Raw genomic sequence first — 17,601 nt, forward strand, 5'->3', positions numbered from 1 at the left:
CCTGGACCACACAGGAAGACAAAATGCATGTTCAAACCAAATCAAACTGACTTTCCTCACAACAGATCATAACTAATTGATGAATTGGAGCGTTAGAAGTTGTAGAAGTGTTGAAGTAAAGCAGTTTGAGCTGCTTGTACGGTCCTCTGAACAGAGGGTGCAGGAATGAGTCTTTAACCTGGAAATGAGTCAGAATGAGTTTTCTTTTCATCAACATCATATTTTCTTACCCGTTTTTCCCCCAGGGTTATCTGCTGAGTTGTGCAGAGAGTGTGGCCAACCAATCAGAGGGCAAGTCCATCCCTGACTGCCTGCGCTGGCTCTTCACGCCGCTGGGGAGGCAGTTCTTCCTGAGCTGTGATTGGTCGGTGAAGTCGGACAGCAGCGACGGCGTGTACACTTCTCAGAGAGACCCAGGTATGAGGCAACACACCCAGAGGCTATTTTACTCTTTTATTAAAGCAGTGCTTCTCAAAGTGTGGTCCGCGGACCACTGGTGGTCCGTCAGCGCCCCCTAGTGGTCCGTGAGTATATTGGTACAATTTCACATTTTAAATAAATTTAAGTTTTCCGCACTCTCGCGAGAATATCTCCGCAATGGAGCGAGTTTAAGTTTCACTTTTGATTGCATGATATAGCCCAGATAAGCACCTTCATCACACATGTGGCCACTTGTTCGTACCATTTTCAGGCGATTTGTAAAAACCGATGTGTTTTTGGATATTTGTGGAGTTAGGTGGTCCTCGAGTGTTTTTTTATTGGTTAAGTGGTCCTTGGTATGAAAAAGAAAAAGAAACACTGTATTAAAGTGAATTTCAAAATGCACACAAAGTTAATTACCTTTCAACGGAAACTCTGCTACACTATTCTTCTTATTATTATTATTGAAACATGTAAGTTTCAAATTTGTCCGGTAAAATAAATTCTTTCCTGAAATTTGACCGGCAAGAAAAGAATCCTAGCGGAAACCCTGGTACTTGGTCATATATACATATTAGATATCATATAACTTTATTAGATATGATATAACTCTCTGTTTCTGATCTCCCTGCAGCCGACCCCATCGCCCAGCTGCACCGCTGTTTCTGCAGGAAGCTTCTGGAGAGAGCCGTCCACACGCTGATCCAGCCGCAGAGCAACTCTGAAGCTGGGAAACGCAACAACGGCTCTGGGTAAGGCAGAGGGAACCAGCAGCGTGTGTGCATTTCAGCACTTCCAGGATCACTCGTCTCAAAGTCAATGGTTGTTTTGTTTTGTTGTATTTATTCCACAAATATATAACATACATGGAGATGTACATAAATATCACACCCGCCTCCATTTACAGTCCACTCAAATCTACACGTTATTGCTCACACACACACACACACACACATACATTACCCCTTTCCTTCGAAGCAAATGATACATAAATACAGACATTCATTTAAATTCTCTGACCTCTCCCTGGGTAGTCGGTACAGACAAGTATGCTTACAAATCCCAAACAGGTGCTTCAATGGTTGTTTGGGTTACACGCCTGAAATACAGTGAGGTCTGTGGTTAACACAAGCATCAAACATGTTCATGTTTTGTCGTACGACATCAAATATGTCAGTAAATACCCCTCTGGAGAACGTCTTTTACGTGTCCTCAAAACTGTGTTTGCTAACGAGTGTCTAAATGAATTGACTAAACATCAACACAACCAAAATTAGCCACCTTTAGCTTAGCGGTGGTCATGTGGTCGTGATGTAGTTCCCTTTTAAGCCTACGTTACCCTTGGCAGTTGCAATTACGCTTCAAAAATCACAAAATGTCTCTCATAATCTGCAAAAATGCAAATTCCAAATGCAAAGAACCCCCTTGGCTTTTTACAGAAGCAGCCTTGCGATGCTATCTTAGGAATCGACCTTCAAAAAGACGTCATCGTGGCACCACTCTGTGACTTACCCTGGATCTGTGTTGTGTGTCTCTTTCAGGGAGTTCTCCAGCGCCCTTGAGTTCCTGCAGTTGTTGAACAGCTGCACGGAGGACTCTCCCTCCCCGACTCCTCCCTTCTCGACTCCTCCCAATCACACCACCACTCCAGGTATGAATGACACCAACAGAACACACCCTGCCCAATCCAAACAAAGCATGAATCACATCGGATGTTGGCAAGGAGAAGACACTTCCACACATTTCCCTTAATTACGTAACCACACTTATAACTGACGGCATGAAGCGGTTTCTTCTCTTTTCGCTGACAAACAATTGGTCCCCTTTGGGATTCTCTTTTTATTTGCAGACATTGATTTTGCGGTAGTAAGTGACTAGCGATGGATTTGAATACATTGGCAGTCTCCTCGGGCGATGCTAATTAACTTTCAGAGACGGTCTGCACACACAGCGTTCTGTCCCTCACGAGACTGGGAGAAGAGATGCAAAGACAAGGATGTTAATCATCACATCAGCTCTCCTTTGACCGGGAACATCTTTTCACAGCTTCAGAAATATCTATAGGGTGGAGCGAGTAGGTCCTTTTGTATTATTTAACATGGCTTCTATTTCAGCAGCCTACAAAAGCATATTCACACGTTTAGGTTTTCTGCCTTTTCTTCTTCAGCTGTATCCACATCATAATAATAATAATACTTAAATGAATAAATACATACATCATAATAAAACAATTGGGGAGAACTGTGTATGGGTGGGTGTGAGGAAGATGGAGGTACTGGTATGAGTCAGAAGGTGTGGGGAAATGTTGTTTGCTTTGCTGTACGAGTATAATAACGGCAGAGGTCCACCTTTTTAATAAATATCTGTTTAAAAGTCTTCGTGCATAAGCTATTTGATTTCCCACGCCTTCTCAGCCAATACATGACACTGTTCGTCGTCACCAGTCACAGATTAGATTTCTTGTCCCCAGGGGGAAATTCATTTTAACAGCACTGTAAATTAACACAATATACATACAATATATATAAATAATAATAATAATAATAAACTTTATCTATATAGCACCTTTCATGCTTTACAGAGTATGACAGAAAAAAAATCACAATAAGAAATGTAAAATTGTAAAAACAATAAAACATGAACAGTGATACTACTAAAAATGATTAGCCAAATTAAAAAGATAGGTCTTTAATTTACAAAACAACAACAATAACACAGACAACAACAGTTAGCGACCATGGATGTATAATAAGAACTGGATACAGCGTGGGAGGCGGAGTCTCGTTCTTTCCTATGAGAGCTGCTCATTGGCGCATGAAGACAAAATGGCCGAACTGTTGAGAGAGCGAAACGTCACAGATTACCCATCATGCCTGGCTCACAGAGCATGCGCCCCTTAAGCCCCGCCCCCCGAGCTCCCACTTTCGGCTCAGTAGAATGAATGGAGATTTTTTAGTGCATTTTACAACTTTTTTTACAACTTTAAGGACCGAATGATTCTAATAAGGGCGATAACATAGTTCTTACTGGGTAGTTGTTGTTTTTAAATCCGCTGTCTCTTTCCCCATGTTAGTCAATGGCAGTGGCGAGCGGTCAGGGCCCTCTAGGCCCTCTGTGAGGGCCTAAGATATTCTAAAAAATAATATTTAAAAACATTTAAAAAATATATCTTTTTTTTAAATATATATTTTTTAAATATTATTTTTGTTATATTTTTCATTAGTTTTACCGAAAAAACTTGATTTAATTGTATTTAAAATAACATTTCCAAAGAAATAAATCCTTCGAATCTGCCTGTTCAGTTTCTGTTTGAATGTGAAGGGTTAGCTTAACCGTTACATGAAAAAAGCTCGTCTGGCCCTCTCTACGATTCACAGAGGGCCCGCTATAGTAAACTCAACGAGAGAGTAATGTCAAGTGACAGTCCAATTGACCAATCATATCTCCCCTCTAAATGGGAGGGCTTTATTATCGCGGACTTTATGACAGGTTCCGCCCGCTGCGCTGCCAAGTTTATGCATGTGATATATCAACGGGTCAAGCTAGGAATTAGATAATTAGCATACGTTCATTCACGATGGCTCACGTTAGTGATAGTGATGACATCGTTGCGAAACTACTAACTGAGTCTTTTTCAAGAATGAGTTACACGGATAAATTGGAGTTAATTACCAAAGGGCGACCAACACCACAGCTTATTTTGGTTCAAAAAACCAAACGGTTCGAGAGGCATTTTAATATCGGCAATTACGCCAGATACAACTGGATGACCGGATCAACCAGGGAACAAAAGCTGTACTGCTGGGATTGCTTGCTTTTTGGAGCGGACAGTGGGTCATGGGCCAAAGATGGATATTCTGATTTAGGAAGTTTATCCAAATCAGCACATCGCCATCAGAATGCTTCAGGTCACCTCAGAGCTACTATTCGGCTTAAAACATTTGGGGACACCAGGATAGAGCTCCAGCTGGATGAGCAACAACGCCGGGGTGTCATCATTCATAATGAAAAGGTGAAGAGGAACCGAGGAATTTTGAAACGCCTCATAAATTGTGTGGTGTACTTGGGCAAGCAGGAGTTGCCGTTCCGAGGTCACGATGAGAGTGTAACTTCATCAAACAAGGGGAATTACATAGAGTTGCTGGATTTAGTGGCAGAATATGACAGCGACCTGCACACACACCTCGCCACATCAACAGTCTTTACCGGCACATCTTCAAGGATTCAGAATGACCTGATCAGCGCTGTCGCAAGTGTAATGACGGATAGCATGAAAGAGTATTATTTACGTTAACGAGGTAAATAGGCTAAAAGAAAAACATGTTTTCCAAATGAACTACGCATCTCTTGAGTGACAATATGCCTGCGCTGCACCTCCAAGGTGCGCATTACATTATTGCGTGTGTGTGTGTGTGTGTGTGTGTGTGTGTGTGTGTGTGTGTGTGTGTGTGTGTGTGTGTGTGTGTGTGTGTGTGTGTGTGTGTGTGTGTGTGTGTGTGTGTGTGTGTGTGTGTGTGTGTGTGTGTGTGTGTGTGTGTGCCACGTTAATTTGCGTATTGCACCCTGGGCCGCTGTTTTGATATTCCGCTGAAGAAGTATACTATAGGCTGTGACGTAATAACATTTTTTTTTTTCAAGGGAAGAGGGGGGTGGGGTCAGAGGGCCTAGGTAGAAAAGTCACGGCTCGCCACTGGTCAATGGGGAAAAGTCTTTCTGGGCCCAGTGACGTCACGGACTGATACGGACGTTGTAGTACCGCCGTTTGGACACTACGAACATTTTCATCAGAGTCCGGCGCACTTCCTGGGGGCTCGTTAGCGACACACTCGGCAGTTAAAGCATAGGAACTTTGAGCATATTGAAAAAGCCTAATTCACTTAATGGTGATACATTTAATTGCAGATGTATATATTTCCTATCTCTTCCTTGTCCTTAATTGTGATACATTTAATTGTATTTGTAATTGTTAGTAATATTTGTAAAATATATGTCCTATGTCTTCCATCAATGCCTTCCTGTATTGTCTGTTTTTATCCTTGATTTGTTACACACCTTTCCTCTCTCCTTCCTGTCAGTCGGAGACCCGGTGAGCCGCTGGTGGGCGTTGGTCCTGAAGGCGGCTGTTCATTGGCTGCAGGGCGACGACGCCTCTGCGAGGTCACTGCTGGCAGAAGCAGAGCGGATGCCCAGGGCTCTGCATACTCTGGAGTAAGTCAAGCAAAACCTGTTCTTATCCATTTGTTGATTTGAGAGGGACATTAATGAACACTTAAAACATGAAATATGCCGGATTTAGCTTTGAGCTACTTTCCATCCGCAGTCCCTCACATGCAACATTAAGAAAATGAAAATTACAAACATAGCAGTACAAATACATAAAATGCAAGAAAAGTGTAAGAGTAGGATACTCCAAGTATTTAGGACATGGTAATACTAAATAGCAGCATCGATACCTAAAGTGCAAGAGAGGATACCCCTGTGTTAAAGTGCTCAAGCATGCTTTGAGTTGACCTTTGAAACTATTGACAGTGGGTCTGTGGGCTGTTCCACAACGAGCTGCCTTTTCTCTTTCAATGTGTTTTCAATTTTATTTTCAGCTGAGACAATACAAGAAACATCAGGGACAACATAACAATAACAACAGCAACAGTAGCAACCTAGTACTCACTCACCTTGACCATTCTTCCTTGTTCAATTCGGTCCAAATAGGAACAAAACACAACGTCCTGCACTACAACACAGAATCTAGAATAAGCGATGTGAAGGTGGAGCATCCTTTCTTCATCTGGGTTACATTGTTGAAGACGACAGGACATTTTTAGCCGTACAAGATCATCTTAAATCAGAGACATGGGTGTCCTTATTATCCGAAATCTGCTTAAATCATATTAAAGAGTGCCATACAGACAAAACGTACACGATATAACCCGCGCACTTATTTAACTCTGCAATGCTAGTAACACGAGGAATCTTCAGTGATCACAAAGTCTTATGTCCCACCAAGTACTTTGCTAACTGTCCTCACTTCCCTGTTCCCCCTCCTCTCCGCTGCAGCCACCCTGTGCCTAAGTCCGTGCTGCTGCTCTGTAAGGCCGTTCAGATGAGTCTCTCTCCTCTGAAGGGCGAGGGAGCGATGGCCTGCTTGTCTCACTGCGACAGAGCCAGCAGCTTCCTGCGCTCCAGCATCTCCGTTCCCCTCGCTCAGACCGGAAACTACCTCAACAAGGTGGGGAACACAGGATCGCTCGTGTCCTTGTTTGTCTACCCTCCCCCATCCTGCAAAGCGCCTTTGAGTTCCAGAAAAAGCTTATGTTCTCTTATCTGCTCATGAACAAGGCTGGGCATTACGTCGATATCATGATAGGAGAGTCGATTTGGGGTTGGTGAGAACTAAAGTACATCATATCGTATGTTTTTATTGTAAAACTAGTGACTAGGAATGGGAAGTAAATGTAGTAAAAGGAAAAAGTACAATAGCTGCCTCTTGAATGTCGAGAAGTTAAATATAAATTAGCATAACATGGAAATACTCATGTGCAATTCTGCTATTATGGTAATTAAAGTGTGTGTGTGGGTGTGTGTGGTGTGTGTGTGTGTGTGTGTGTGTGTGTGTGTGTGTGTGTGTGTGTGTGTGTGTGTGTGTGTGTGTGTGTGTGTGTGTGTGTGTGTGTGTGTGTGTGTGTGTGTGTGTGTGTGTGTGTCAGGAGGTGGCTGTGGTGCATTGTAGTTGCATTGCATGGTCCTGATGACGAGTGCAATGTGTCTGCAGTGCAACACAGAGGCCTCTCCAATCTGCACACAACACACACACAGCGTACACAGTGGGTGAGATGTATGGGTTAATCAGAATCAGAATACTTATTTATCTGCTGGGACAGTCGCTCCATTTTAGAACTGATCAAAACTTAAATCAGGGTTACCATACAAGTAGAGTTGTCGATCGTTGCACACAAATATCCTTAAAATAACATCAAAGTACTTAAATAAACATAAAAGAGATATTTTTATGAAAATATAATATAATTTCCAATGATGCATCTTTATGTAAACGCCCCAAACTAAGTCTTCGTTCTCTTTTAAGGGTGTGGAGCTCCTGATCTGTGACCTCCTGCTGACCTTGAGGACCAGTGTGTGGCAGCGGGGGGGCACCAGTAACGGAGAGCCCGGTCTGGCCCCGGGGTCCCAGCTGTCCGGCTTCCAGAAGGACCTCAGCGCGCTCCGAAAGCTCACACAGTGCTACAGGCAGGCACAACACAAGGTAAACACTCTTAAGAGGTTGACCAATCACAACAGAGCCGGCCAGCTAGCCGGTTTCAGACAGAGGGTGAAAAGAGGTGCTGCAGCATGAGAAAAATAAAGAGCTTTTTGAACATTAAAGCATGGAGACATGTAGAGACACTACATACTGATATACACCTGAACACCAGCAGGAGAGGACTCTTTAAAGTAGAGACACTACATACTGATATACACCTGAACACCAGCAGGAGAGGACTCTTTAAAGTAGAGACACTACATACTGATATACACCTGAACATCAGCAGGAGAGGACTCTTTAAAGTAGAGACACTACATACTGATATACACCTGAACATCAGCAGGAGAGGACTCTTTAAAGTAGAGACACTACATACTGATATACACCTGAACATCAGCAGGAGAGGACTCTTTAAAGTAGAGACACTACATACTGATATACACCTGAACATCAGCAGGAGAGGACTCTTTAAAGTAGAGACACTACATACTGATTACACCTGAACATCAGCAGGAGAGGACTCTTTAAAGTAGAGACACTACATACTGATATACACCTGAACATCAGCAGGAGAGGACTCTTTAAAGTAGAGACACTACACACTGGTATACACCTGAACATCAGCAGGAGAGGACTCTTTAAAGTAGAGACACTACACACTGATGCAACATGTCTTTCGTTCTGGTTCTACATTCTGAAGAGAAGCATCATTGAAATCCCTTCTCTGCAGCGGTGCTAACAACCCTTAAATCCTGACATTACAACAAGGCATTTCTAGATAACTGCCAAAATATGGATAAATGCCTAAAACAAGATGTTGAATCAGTTTTTTTAAATCAGCTTTCATGGTCTCAGCCAAACTAAACGAATTGATCAATGTATAATGATGACATAATATCGTATAACAGGCAGCTCTCCAGGTCTGATAAGCCTGGGAGTCAGCAGAGATCATCTGGATCCTGATGAAACTCAGTTACTGAATCAAGTTCCCCCCCGCTCTGCAGAAATCTCACGCGGTTTAAAACATCATCAATCATACTTTATTTTACGGGAGGAGTCATTACTGCAGCCGGAGGGTCTTCGACGACTCAATTCACCTCATTATTTCTGTTTTGACTTGTTCAAGACGCCTGAAATGAAGTGACTTCAGTCGTGAGAAGGTTAATTCTCCCGTGCTGTGTAATGTTTATTTATACTGTTCATGCTCACTGCTTGTAGCACTTCGGGATTTGAAATCAAATATGAAGTGCTTTATAAATGGAACCCATTATTATCATTATATTCTGTACACACTGTGAAGTCCATTCAGACAAATGTAACATTTGTGATTTTGGGCTATATAAATAAACATTGATTGATTGTTATTATTAAGTACTCAGAACATTTAAAATAGAAAATACTATGGTTTTAAATACTCCATTACAAGTAAAAGTCCTCATTGTAACGAAAGGCAAGTCTATTTATATTCAAAGTACTTTACAAATAAACATAAGAGAATTAGGATAGATAGAAACAGAAACACACGTTTAAAAAAATCCATTAAAGCCAAGAGAATAAAGTAAAAATAGAGCAAGCTAAAGTAGAATATAAAGTTTAGTTACAGTAGATAACAGTTTGTTTCTGGAAGAATTTCAGAAGATCTTGAACTGCTTTTAATCTGTAATTAATGTTGTGTTTTATATATTTAAAGTGTGTTGTTTTAATTATGTTTTTATGAGTATTTTTTGTTGCTGTTTAAAGTGTCTTTGAGTTTCTAGAAAAGCGCTCTATAAGAAAATTATCATTGTCAATATACTTGAAATGCTGCAGGCTTCTATGGATGCAGATACAAATAGAAACAAAATAAATAAAAGCAGCAAAGAGAAGAATACTAAATATAATAATAGTTAAATGTTATTTCATTTTCACAGTGAATAGTGCAGCTCTGATGTGTTTGTGTTTACCTTGCAGGTGTTCCTCCATGAGACCACAGTGAGGCTGATGGCAGGAGCGAGTCCCACGCGGACCCACCAGCTGCTGGAGCACAAACTCCGACGCAGGACCCCCAACTCACTCACAGCCGGTGAGGAGACTCAGGACACACATCATGTCGCAAAAGTGTATCCACACACACACAACTTAAAGGTCACCTATTATGCAAAATCCACTTCTCCGTGGTCTCTTCTCCATCAACATGTGTCCCCTCTTCTCCATGTCTCTTCTACATCAACATGTGTCCCCTCTTCTTCATGTCTCTTCTACATCAACATGTGTCCCCTCTTCTTCATGTCTCTTCTACATCAACATGTGTCCCCTCTTCTTCATGTCTCCTCTACATCAACATGTGTCCCCTCTTCTTCATGTCTCTTCGTCATCAACATGTGACCCTCTTCTTCATGTCTCTTCTACATCAACATGTGTCCCCTCTTCTTCATGTCTCCTCTACATCAACATGTGTCCCCTCTTCTTCATGTCTCTTCTACATCAACATGTGTCCCCTCTTCTTCATGTCTCTTCTACATCAACATGTGTCCCCTCTTCTTCATGTCTCCTCTACATCAACATGTGTCCCCTCTTCTTCATGTCTCTTCTACATCAACATGTGACCCTCTTCTTCATGTCTCTTCTACATCAACATGTGTCCCCTCTGTGGAAAGAGACTCTGAAAGTTTCAGGAACAAAGATTCTCTCTCTTTTTGATCCATTTCTATAAAAACCTGTCTGAAAATGAGCTGATCAGATTTTGGCCACTTTATGATGTCATAACGATTTTTTGGCTTGTGTAACCACTTATTACCAATCGCGTTCACACCGGAGTACTTTTCCCTGAGGGAGGATTAGTCAAATGAGCTGCTGACGTCACTTCTTCTTCTTCTGCTTTGGGTTTACTGGCAGGCCGCAAACCACTTCACGGCGTATACTGCCACCCAAAGTCCCGGAGTCCCCGGAGTTGGGGAAGGCTTCAATAGAAGCTGCTGGGAGTCCCAGCAGCTTCTATTGAAGCCTTCCGAGTAAATCGCCAGAACGCCGACACCTCCTCATCTCCACCGCTCCCATTTTTTCTTTTGTGTTGCCATAAGTTATTCTCTCAACGTTTGTGCGCGGGCTAATGCTAATGCTAATAATGCTAATGCCACAAATACAATGGCGGCTTCACAAAACTTTTCAGAGTTTTACGGGCCGTGGTTTGCAATCCGCCCAGCCAATCAGAACTGGGGCACTTTTTCCCCCCAGGATAGTACCACCTCTCTAGCAGGGACTACAAATGGGCGTAAAAGTTCCTGGCACTAAGTACTCTTTTTGGTGTGAACGCAACATAAGGGGTACTAACGGAACTAAAGGGGAAAAGTACTCCGGTGTGAACGCGGCTATTGTGTTCTTTTTAACCAAATGTCTCTCAGAGGGGCGTGGGGCGGGGCTCCTTATTTTCATCTAAAGTAACAGACAGAGACTCAGCACTTTTGAAACAGGGCTGAAACAGAGGGGATTATGGGTAATGCTGCAATGATCTGTTTGGTGTTTGGAGCCAAGCACTTCAGAGACATGCTCTGTATATATCTGAGACCTATAATATATTGATGAAAAACAGAATAATATGGGACCTTTAAGACGAGAAGTTCAACTTAACTCCCGGCTCAGAATCAGTTCCCCTGTGGGTGTTGCTAATCATAAAGAAATACTTCAGATATTTGAAGTAAGGTTTTATGAGGGACTTTCAATAGTCACTGTATTACTTACAAAAAAAGGCAGTGATTGGACGCTGAGTTTGGAGAAACAGACAGGAGTTATGGCACTGAAGCAATGTACTTCTATGTACAACAGGATTTTTCAAAGATGTTTTGCCTTGCATGGCCTCAGATCTACTTGATATAGTAAACAAATCTCTTCACTCAGGTATTTTTCCACAGGCCCTGAAAACTGCAGTCATTAAACCGCTCTTAAAAAAGAATAATCTAGATGCTTCAGTAATGAACAATTACAGGCCCATATCAAACCTGCCATTTCTAGGTAAGATCATTGAAAAAGTTGTTTTTCAACAGTTGAGTAATTTCTTTCATTTAAATAACTGTTTCGATGTGTTCCAGTCAGGCTTTCGTCCAAACCACAGCACTGAGACTGCTCTTGTAAAGGTCTTCAATGACATCAACTTAAACACAGACAGTGGCAGACCTTCAGTGTTAGTATTATTAGATCTCAGTGCTGCGTTTGACACTGTTGACCACAGCATATTACTAGACCGACTGGAACACTGGGTGGGACTTTCGGAAACAGTTCTAAATTGGTTTGAATCCTACTTAAAGGACAGAAACAACTTTGTTTCTATAGGTAAATATACATCTGAGTTGACAAATATGACATGTGGGGTTCCTCAAGGCTCCATCTTGGGGCCTCTTCTCTTTAACGTCTACATGCTACCACTGGCTCAGATAATGAAGAACAACAAAATAAGTTACCATAGCTATGCAGATGACACACAAATTTACGTAACAATTTCACCAGGAGACTATGCTCCAATTCAAACACTGAGTAAGTGCATTGAACAAATCAATGACTGGATGTGTCAGAACTTTCTCCAATTAAACAAAGATAAAACTGAGGTAATGGTTTTTGGAGCCAAGGCAGAACGTTTAAAAGTTAGCGCTGAGCTTCAGTCTGCAATGTTCAAACCAACAGATAAAGCCAGAAATCTAGGTGTAGTCATGGTCTCTGACCTGAGTTTCAACAGTCACATTAAAACAGTTACTAAATCAGCCTACTATCACCTAAAGAACATATCTAGGATTAAAAGACTAATGTCACAGCAGGATTTGGAAAAACTTGTCCATGCTTTTATCTTCAGTAGACTCGACTACTGTAATGGTGTCTTCACAGGTCTCACTAAAAAATCTATTGGAAAGCTGCAGCTGATTCAGAACGCTGCTGCTCGAGTCCTCACTAACACTAAGAAAGTGGATCACATCACTCCTGTTCTGAAGTCTTTACACTGGCTTCCTGTGTGTCGAAGAATAGATTTCAAAATACTGCTGCTGGTTTATAAAGCACTGAATGGTTTAGGCCCAAAATACATTTCTGACCTCCTGCTAAATGATGAACCATCCAGATCTCTCAGGTCTTCAGGGACTGGTCAGCTTTCTGTCCCCAGAGTCAGAACTAAACATGGAGAAGCAGCGTTCAGTTATTATGCTCCAAACATCTGGAACCAACTCCCAGAAACCTGCAGGTCCGCTGCAACTCTGACTACTTTTAAATCCAGGCTGAAGACTTTTCTTTTTATCGCTGCTTTTAATTGAACTATTCCTATCTTAAACTGCACTGTAACTTTTATCCATGTATTTTTTCTTTTAATGTTTATTTTATTAGCTTTTCTTTTTAATGACTAATTTTAAATGCCATTTTCTTAATGTCTTTCATTTTTTGTAAAGCACTTTGAATTGCCTTGTGTTGAAAGGTGCTATATAAATAAACTTGCCTTAGCTTGCCTTACACCATTTTTATATTTAAAAATAAAAAGCATACTCTTAAACTGTTTTTTTTTTTTACTGGCAAAAACCACCATCTACCTTAACGTAACACATCGTGTCTTAAAGTATCTTAACATATATTAAATCTTCACGTATATTGAATCTTAACATATCATATCGTATAGTTTCTTGAAGTATCTTATCATATATTAAATCTTCACGTATATTGAATCTTAACGTATCATATCGTATAGTTTCTTAAAGTATCTTAACATATATTACATCTTAACGTATAGTGAATCACAAGTCACTCACAGCCGGTGAGGAGACTCTAACTCATTTTGATTACACATATTATCGTCATTGTCACAACATTTGTATCCACACACACAAAACGTGTTAATCTTAAAGACATAGTTCAGATATTTGAAGTAAGGTTTTATGAGGGACTTATCCATAGTCACCTTATAACGATAAAAGGTGGTGATTGCACTCTCATTTTGGAGGAACAGACACGAGTTACTGAAGCAAAGCAATATTCTGCTGTGGATAAGGGTAGAAAGAACACCTAATAAAAAGACCTACCTAAAATGATCAGTATCAGTTTAAATGTATGCATCATTTAAGAATATGTTTCCGACAGGTGTTTGAATCTGTTATCTATGTTCTCACCAAAGCCAAATAATACAAACGCACCTAACATGTTAGGCAGGGACAGAGCAGCAACTTCCATATCCGTATCATAATCATTCTTAACGTATCGCATCGTACCTTAATACAACTTAACAATATCTTAACGCATGTCGTATTCACTTAAATGTAAACACACACTAGAAGTAAACAGTCTCTAACCTGTACTCTTCTTCCCCTCCTCCCCCCTCAGAGGGAGTCCTGGGAGAGAGAGAGAGGGCTCACGCCATCCTGCTGGCCTGCCGCCACCTCCCCATGCCGCTGCTGACTCCACCCGGGCACCGCGCCCGCCTGCTGGCCGAGGCCAAGCGCACCCTGGAGCGGGTGGGAGACCGGCGCACCCTGCAGGACTGCCAGCAGATCCTGCTGCGCCTCAGCGGGGGCACCACCATCGCTGCCTCCTGAACACACACACACTCACACACACACACACTCACACACACACACACACACACACACACACACACACACTGCAAGAACACACACACACTCATTAGGCTTTCCATAACAAACATGCAATTTGGTAACAGTTACTCATTCACTAATCAATGACTATTCACTCACACAAACAAACACACACACACACACACACACACACACACACACTGCAAGAACACACACATACATTAGGGCTACTTAAAATACAATTATGTAATTTGCGTTCATGCATACAATGTTAAAACCAGGCTACTCTTCCAGAACCACATGTCATTCTATAACTATCAGTCATTTCTATAATTAAAGACTTTTTTTATATATACACACAAACACACACACACACACACACACACACACACACACACATTAGAGTGGTTCACAATACAATAAACTCTGTCATTAGCGTTCATGCGTACAAAGATGAAACCAGGCTACTCTTCCATAAACATGTTATTCTACTTAGGATATTTCTCTCACACTTTTACTGTCACTGCATCCACATCCCAGCTTCAACCCTTATGCTCCACACGGTCTCATTTTGATGCTTCGTTTTACAGTAACGCTGCCACCTTCAGGACATTAACGGCACCACGCTGGCTCATTTCTAATGAGGCTGAGGGGAAATCAGGTTAAACTGCCCCGAGGTAAAAAAGGGACCATTATTTAATCGCTGTTTTTATTTTTTTTAATGAATGCAATGTAGCGGTGGTGCATTGATTAGCTGTAGGATCCCACGCCGTACAATCATTATTGGCACCATGTGAGTGCTACAGTAATGTTTCGTTCAACTTGCAAGCTTCATTTAACAGCGGAGGATGAGTGAAGGTGTGTAGATCGCTTGCTTTCAAACAATACAGTGCTGAGTAGTGTCTCTTCCTATCTACCTCATACAATGCCAGCACTGTAAAGTGGAGTAGGATTCCAGGTATGAACTAAGTTACTATTTGATGCTTCAATGCAATGCAGCTGCATTATTTGAAACCCTTGCAAAGCTGCTTTATTTTAGAGTGCAGCACCTTAGGAATGTGACTTGCCGTGGCAGAAACTGCAACACACTGTAACACATGAAAAGAAATAGGAAGAATAATTGGATTTGCACACATGGAAATTGAAATTCCTACACACACACACACATTTCAGAAGTTGCATATATGTTAAATTAATTGCATACACAATGTGATTGTATATAGGTTGTACATAAGCAGATAAGGAAGAAGAAGTAGATTAAACAGGAAGTTGTTACTTCTGCTTGAGAGGAGACGCACATCGGAGAAAGCGCAGAGAAATGTCGAATTTGGCTCAGAATTTATTTCCTGTCAGTCTGACAGTAGAGCAAGGTCATCTGCCGCCGCCTTAAAGTGATACTCCAACCAAGACGTCTTTTCATTATCAAACACTCGCCTGCTGCGGCCTTCAAGTGTATTGAGCTAAATCTGGGCCATAAGTTTTGATCATTCGGAGGAAAAAAAGATGTCAAATACTTATTTCTATTATGAAAACATCATTGTGTTCAAAAATGGTTTTAGCTGCAAAAGAAATATATAAAAGCGTCGATATTGTCATTTCTTCAAAGCCCCGTTGAGCCGACAGGCAGAGAGTGTCTGATTCTCAAAAGACGTCGTATCACTTTCAGAAAAGTCCGAGCTAGAATGAACTGAACACAGTGATAAAGTGAGGAAGGGTGTTTCTTTGAAGTGATGTGACGCTCTCAAGCGCAATGGCCTTGATGTAAAGAATTATTTTAATATGTTTCATCATGTCCCGATGATGGAGGAAATCTTTGTCCAATATGCTTTTTTTTTTATTTGTAATTGATGACTTACATGAGACATTACTGTTTCGGTGTTCTGTTGTTTTTTTTCTTATTTAATGGTTATGTAAAGTTATTATTAATGCTTTTTTCCGGCGCAAGGGAAAGGGAGCAGTCTTTTATTGTTGTTTTTTCCCCCATAAAAGTAGTAAAACAATTGTTTTTAGACTCACTCGTTATTTTTGTTTAAATGCAGGCATGTATGCTATTAGCCCAGGACTCTGTCTTCCAGAGGCCTGTACTACGAAGCCGGATTTTCGCTTAGCCGGCTAACTTCAGGGAAAACTCGGGCTTTCCGGTCCTACGACGCTGGTTCTCTTTTTAGCAGGCTAGATCTCCATGGTAACTTATGCTGAGCGGCTAACCTCCACGGGAGGAGGTGAGGTTGCAGGCTAAGAGCTCAACTCAGTGAAAGCACTGCCTGCTGGCCAATCAGAGCTCAGTATGCGGAGTTTAAAGCGATCAAGTCATATTACAGGATAGACTCAGAGGAAATACAGAAAAGCTGCCGTTGCAGGAAAGACGGCCGGCAAAAATCAACTGACTGTGTGAATGTGAAAATTAATAGAATATCCCCTCCCATCTTCAGAGCAATCTGACTATTATAATATTAGCGTTAAGAAAGCTTACTTAAATATCTGCCACAACATATAGTAACCGGATCAGAGTAACATTAAGTACAGTCCGCGGCATATCACATCATAATGTATCATATATTTCCTTATCTGAGTCAGCTGAGCCGTATCTGGCCGTGCAACACTCACAGTGTCACCTACTGTATGCAGAAGTATTATTTTAAGCAACACATTAAGTTGACGAAACACTAGAGTCAAATGTAATGAAAGTCAGATTGGCAGTGATATCATAAACCTGTTAATTCAAACGCTTGTTCTGTTGCCAGCTGTATTCACCTTGCAGGTGCAGCTCTGTGGCTTTGATCCTGGATAAAGTGTTTAAGTCATGGATGTTTAAAGTTTAACTTCTTCATATGTCTAATATTAAAGTTGACTTTTCATTCAGGAAGTATGACGCTGCTCTGTCGGTATGCTTCTCCATGTTTGTGATTGGTCGAATGCTCCAGATACCCCCCCTTTCATGTGAACGCGCACCTAACTAGATAGGACACGGCTGGCTTGAGCGATCCACTTGATAACCAGCGTCGTAGTACAGTTTAGCGAGAGCGCGTATGTTTTGGATTAGGCCAACCGGCTAACTCAAACATATGGCCTGTCGTAGGACAGGCCTCTGGTAAACCCAACATATAAAATAGCAGCCTAAGGAGTCCCTACAAAATACTGTTTAGGAGTTTAGATTATGTATTTTGGCAGATAAAAGTATGCAAAGAAGAACGCAATGCTCAGCTATTATTATAATCATGTTACAATTGTTTTGTCTTTCCCCTTTTATATGTTTTACCATCTTAATTTTTGTGTTCATTTTGATGTTTGTTTTGTAATAAAACAACACAGGACAGTGGCTGGTGTGTGTTATCTTCGTGTGGTTTCAACCTAGTTTCAGTATCCTGGGGATAAAGTCATTTGACA

The 17,601-nt window shown here is 41.3% G+C and overlaps 1 protein-coding gene across 6 annotated transcripts in view; it reads left to right on the forward strand.

Moving 5' to 3' along the window:
• LOC117450890 (sterol regulatory element-binding protein 2-like) overlaps nucleotides 1–17,533 on the forward strand; it is a 45,401-nt gene extending 27,868 nt beyond the window's left edge. For all 6 annotated transcript variants that reach the window (XM_034088906.2, XM_071204116.1, XM_071204117.1 and 3 more), the window contains 8 exons: nucleotides 246–417; nucleotides 1,055–1,172; nucleotides 1,962–2,071; nucleotides 5,496–5,628; nucleotides 6,475–6,646; nucleotides 7,502–7,678; nucleotides 9,629–9,740; nucleotides 14,003–17,533. In XM_034088906.2, the coding sequence (XP_033944797.2) occupies nucleotides 246–417; nucleotides 1,055–1,172; nucleotides 1,962–2,071; nucleotides 5,496–5,628; nucleotides 6,475–6,646; nucleotides 7,502–7,678; nucleotides 9,629–9,740; nucleotides 14,003–14,214 (1,206 nt within the window). In that variant the 3' untranslated portion in view covers nucleotides 14,215–17,533. The remainder of the gene's footprint in view (nucleotides 1–245; nucleotides 418–1,054; nucleotides 1,173–1,961; nucleotides 2,072–5,495; nucleotides 5,629–6,474; nucleotides 6,647–7,501; nucleotides 7,679–9,628; nucleotides 9,741–14,002) is intronic.
• The last annotated feature ends 68 nt before the right edge of the window (nucleotides 17,534–17,601 follow it).

This window comes from Pseudochaenichthys georgianus, chromosome 8 (genome assembly GCF_902827115.2).
Source record: "Pseudochaenichthys georgianus chromosome 8, fPseGeo1.2, whole genome shotgun sequence".
In the NCBI taxonomy this organism is placed as follows: Eukaryota; Metazoa; Chordata; class Actinopteri; order Perciformes; family Channichthyidae; genus Pseudochaenichthys; species Pseudochaenichthys georgianus.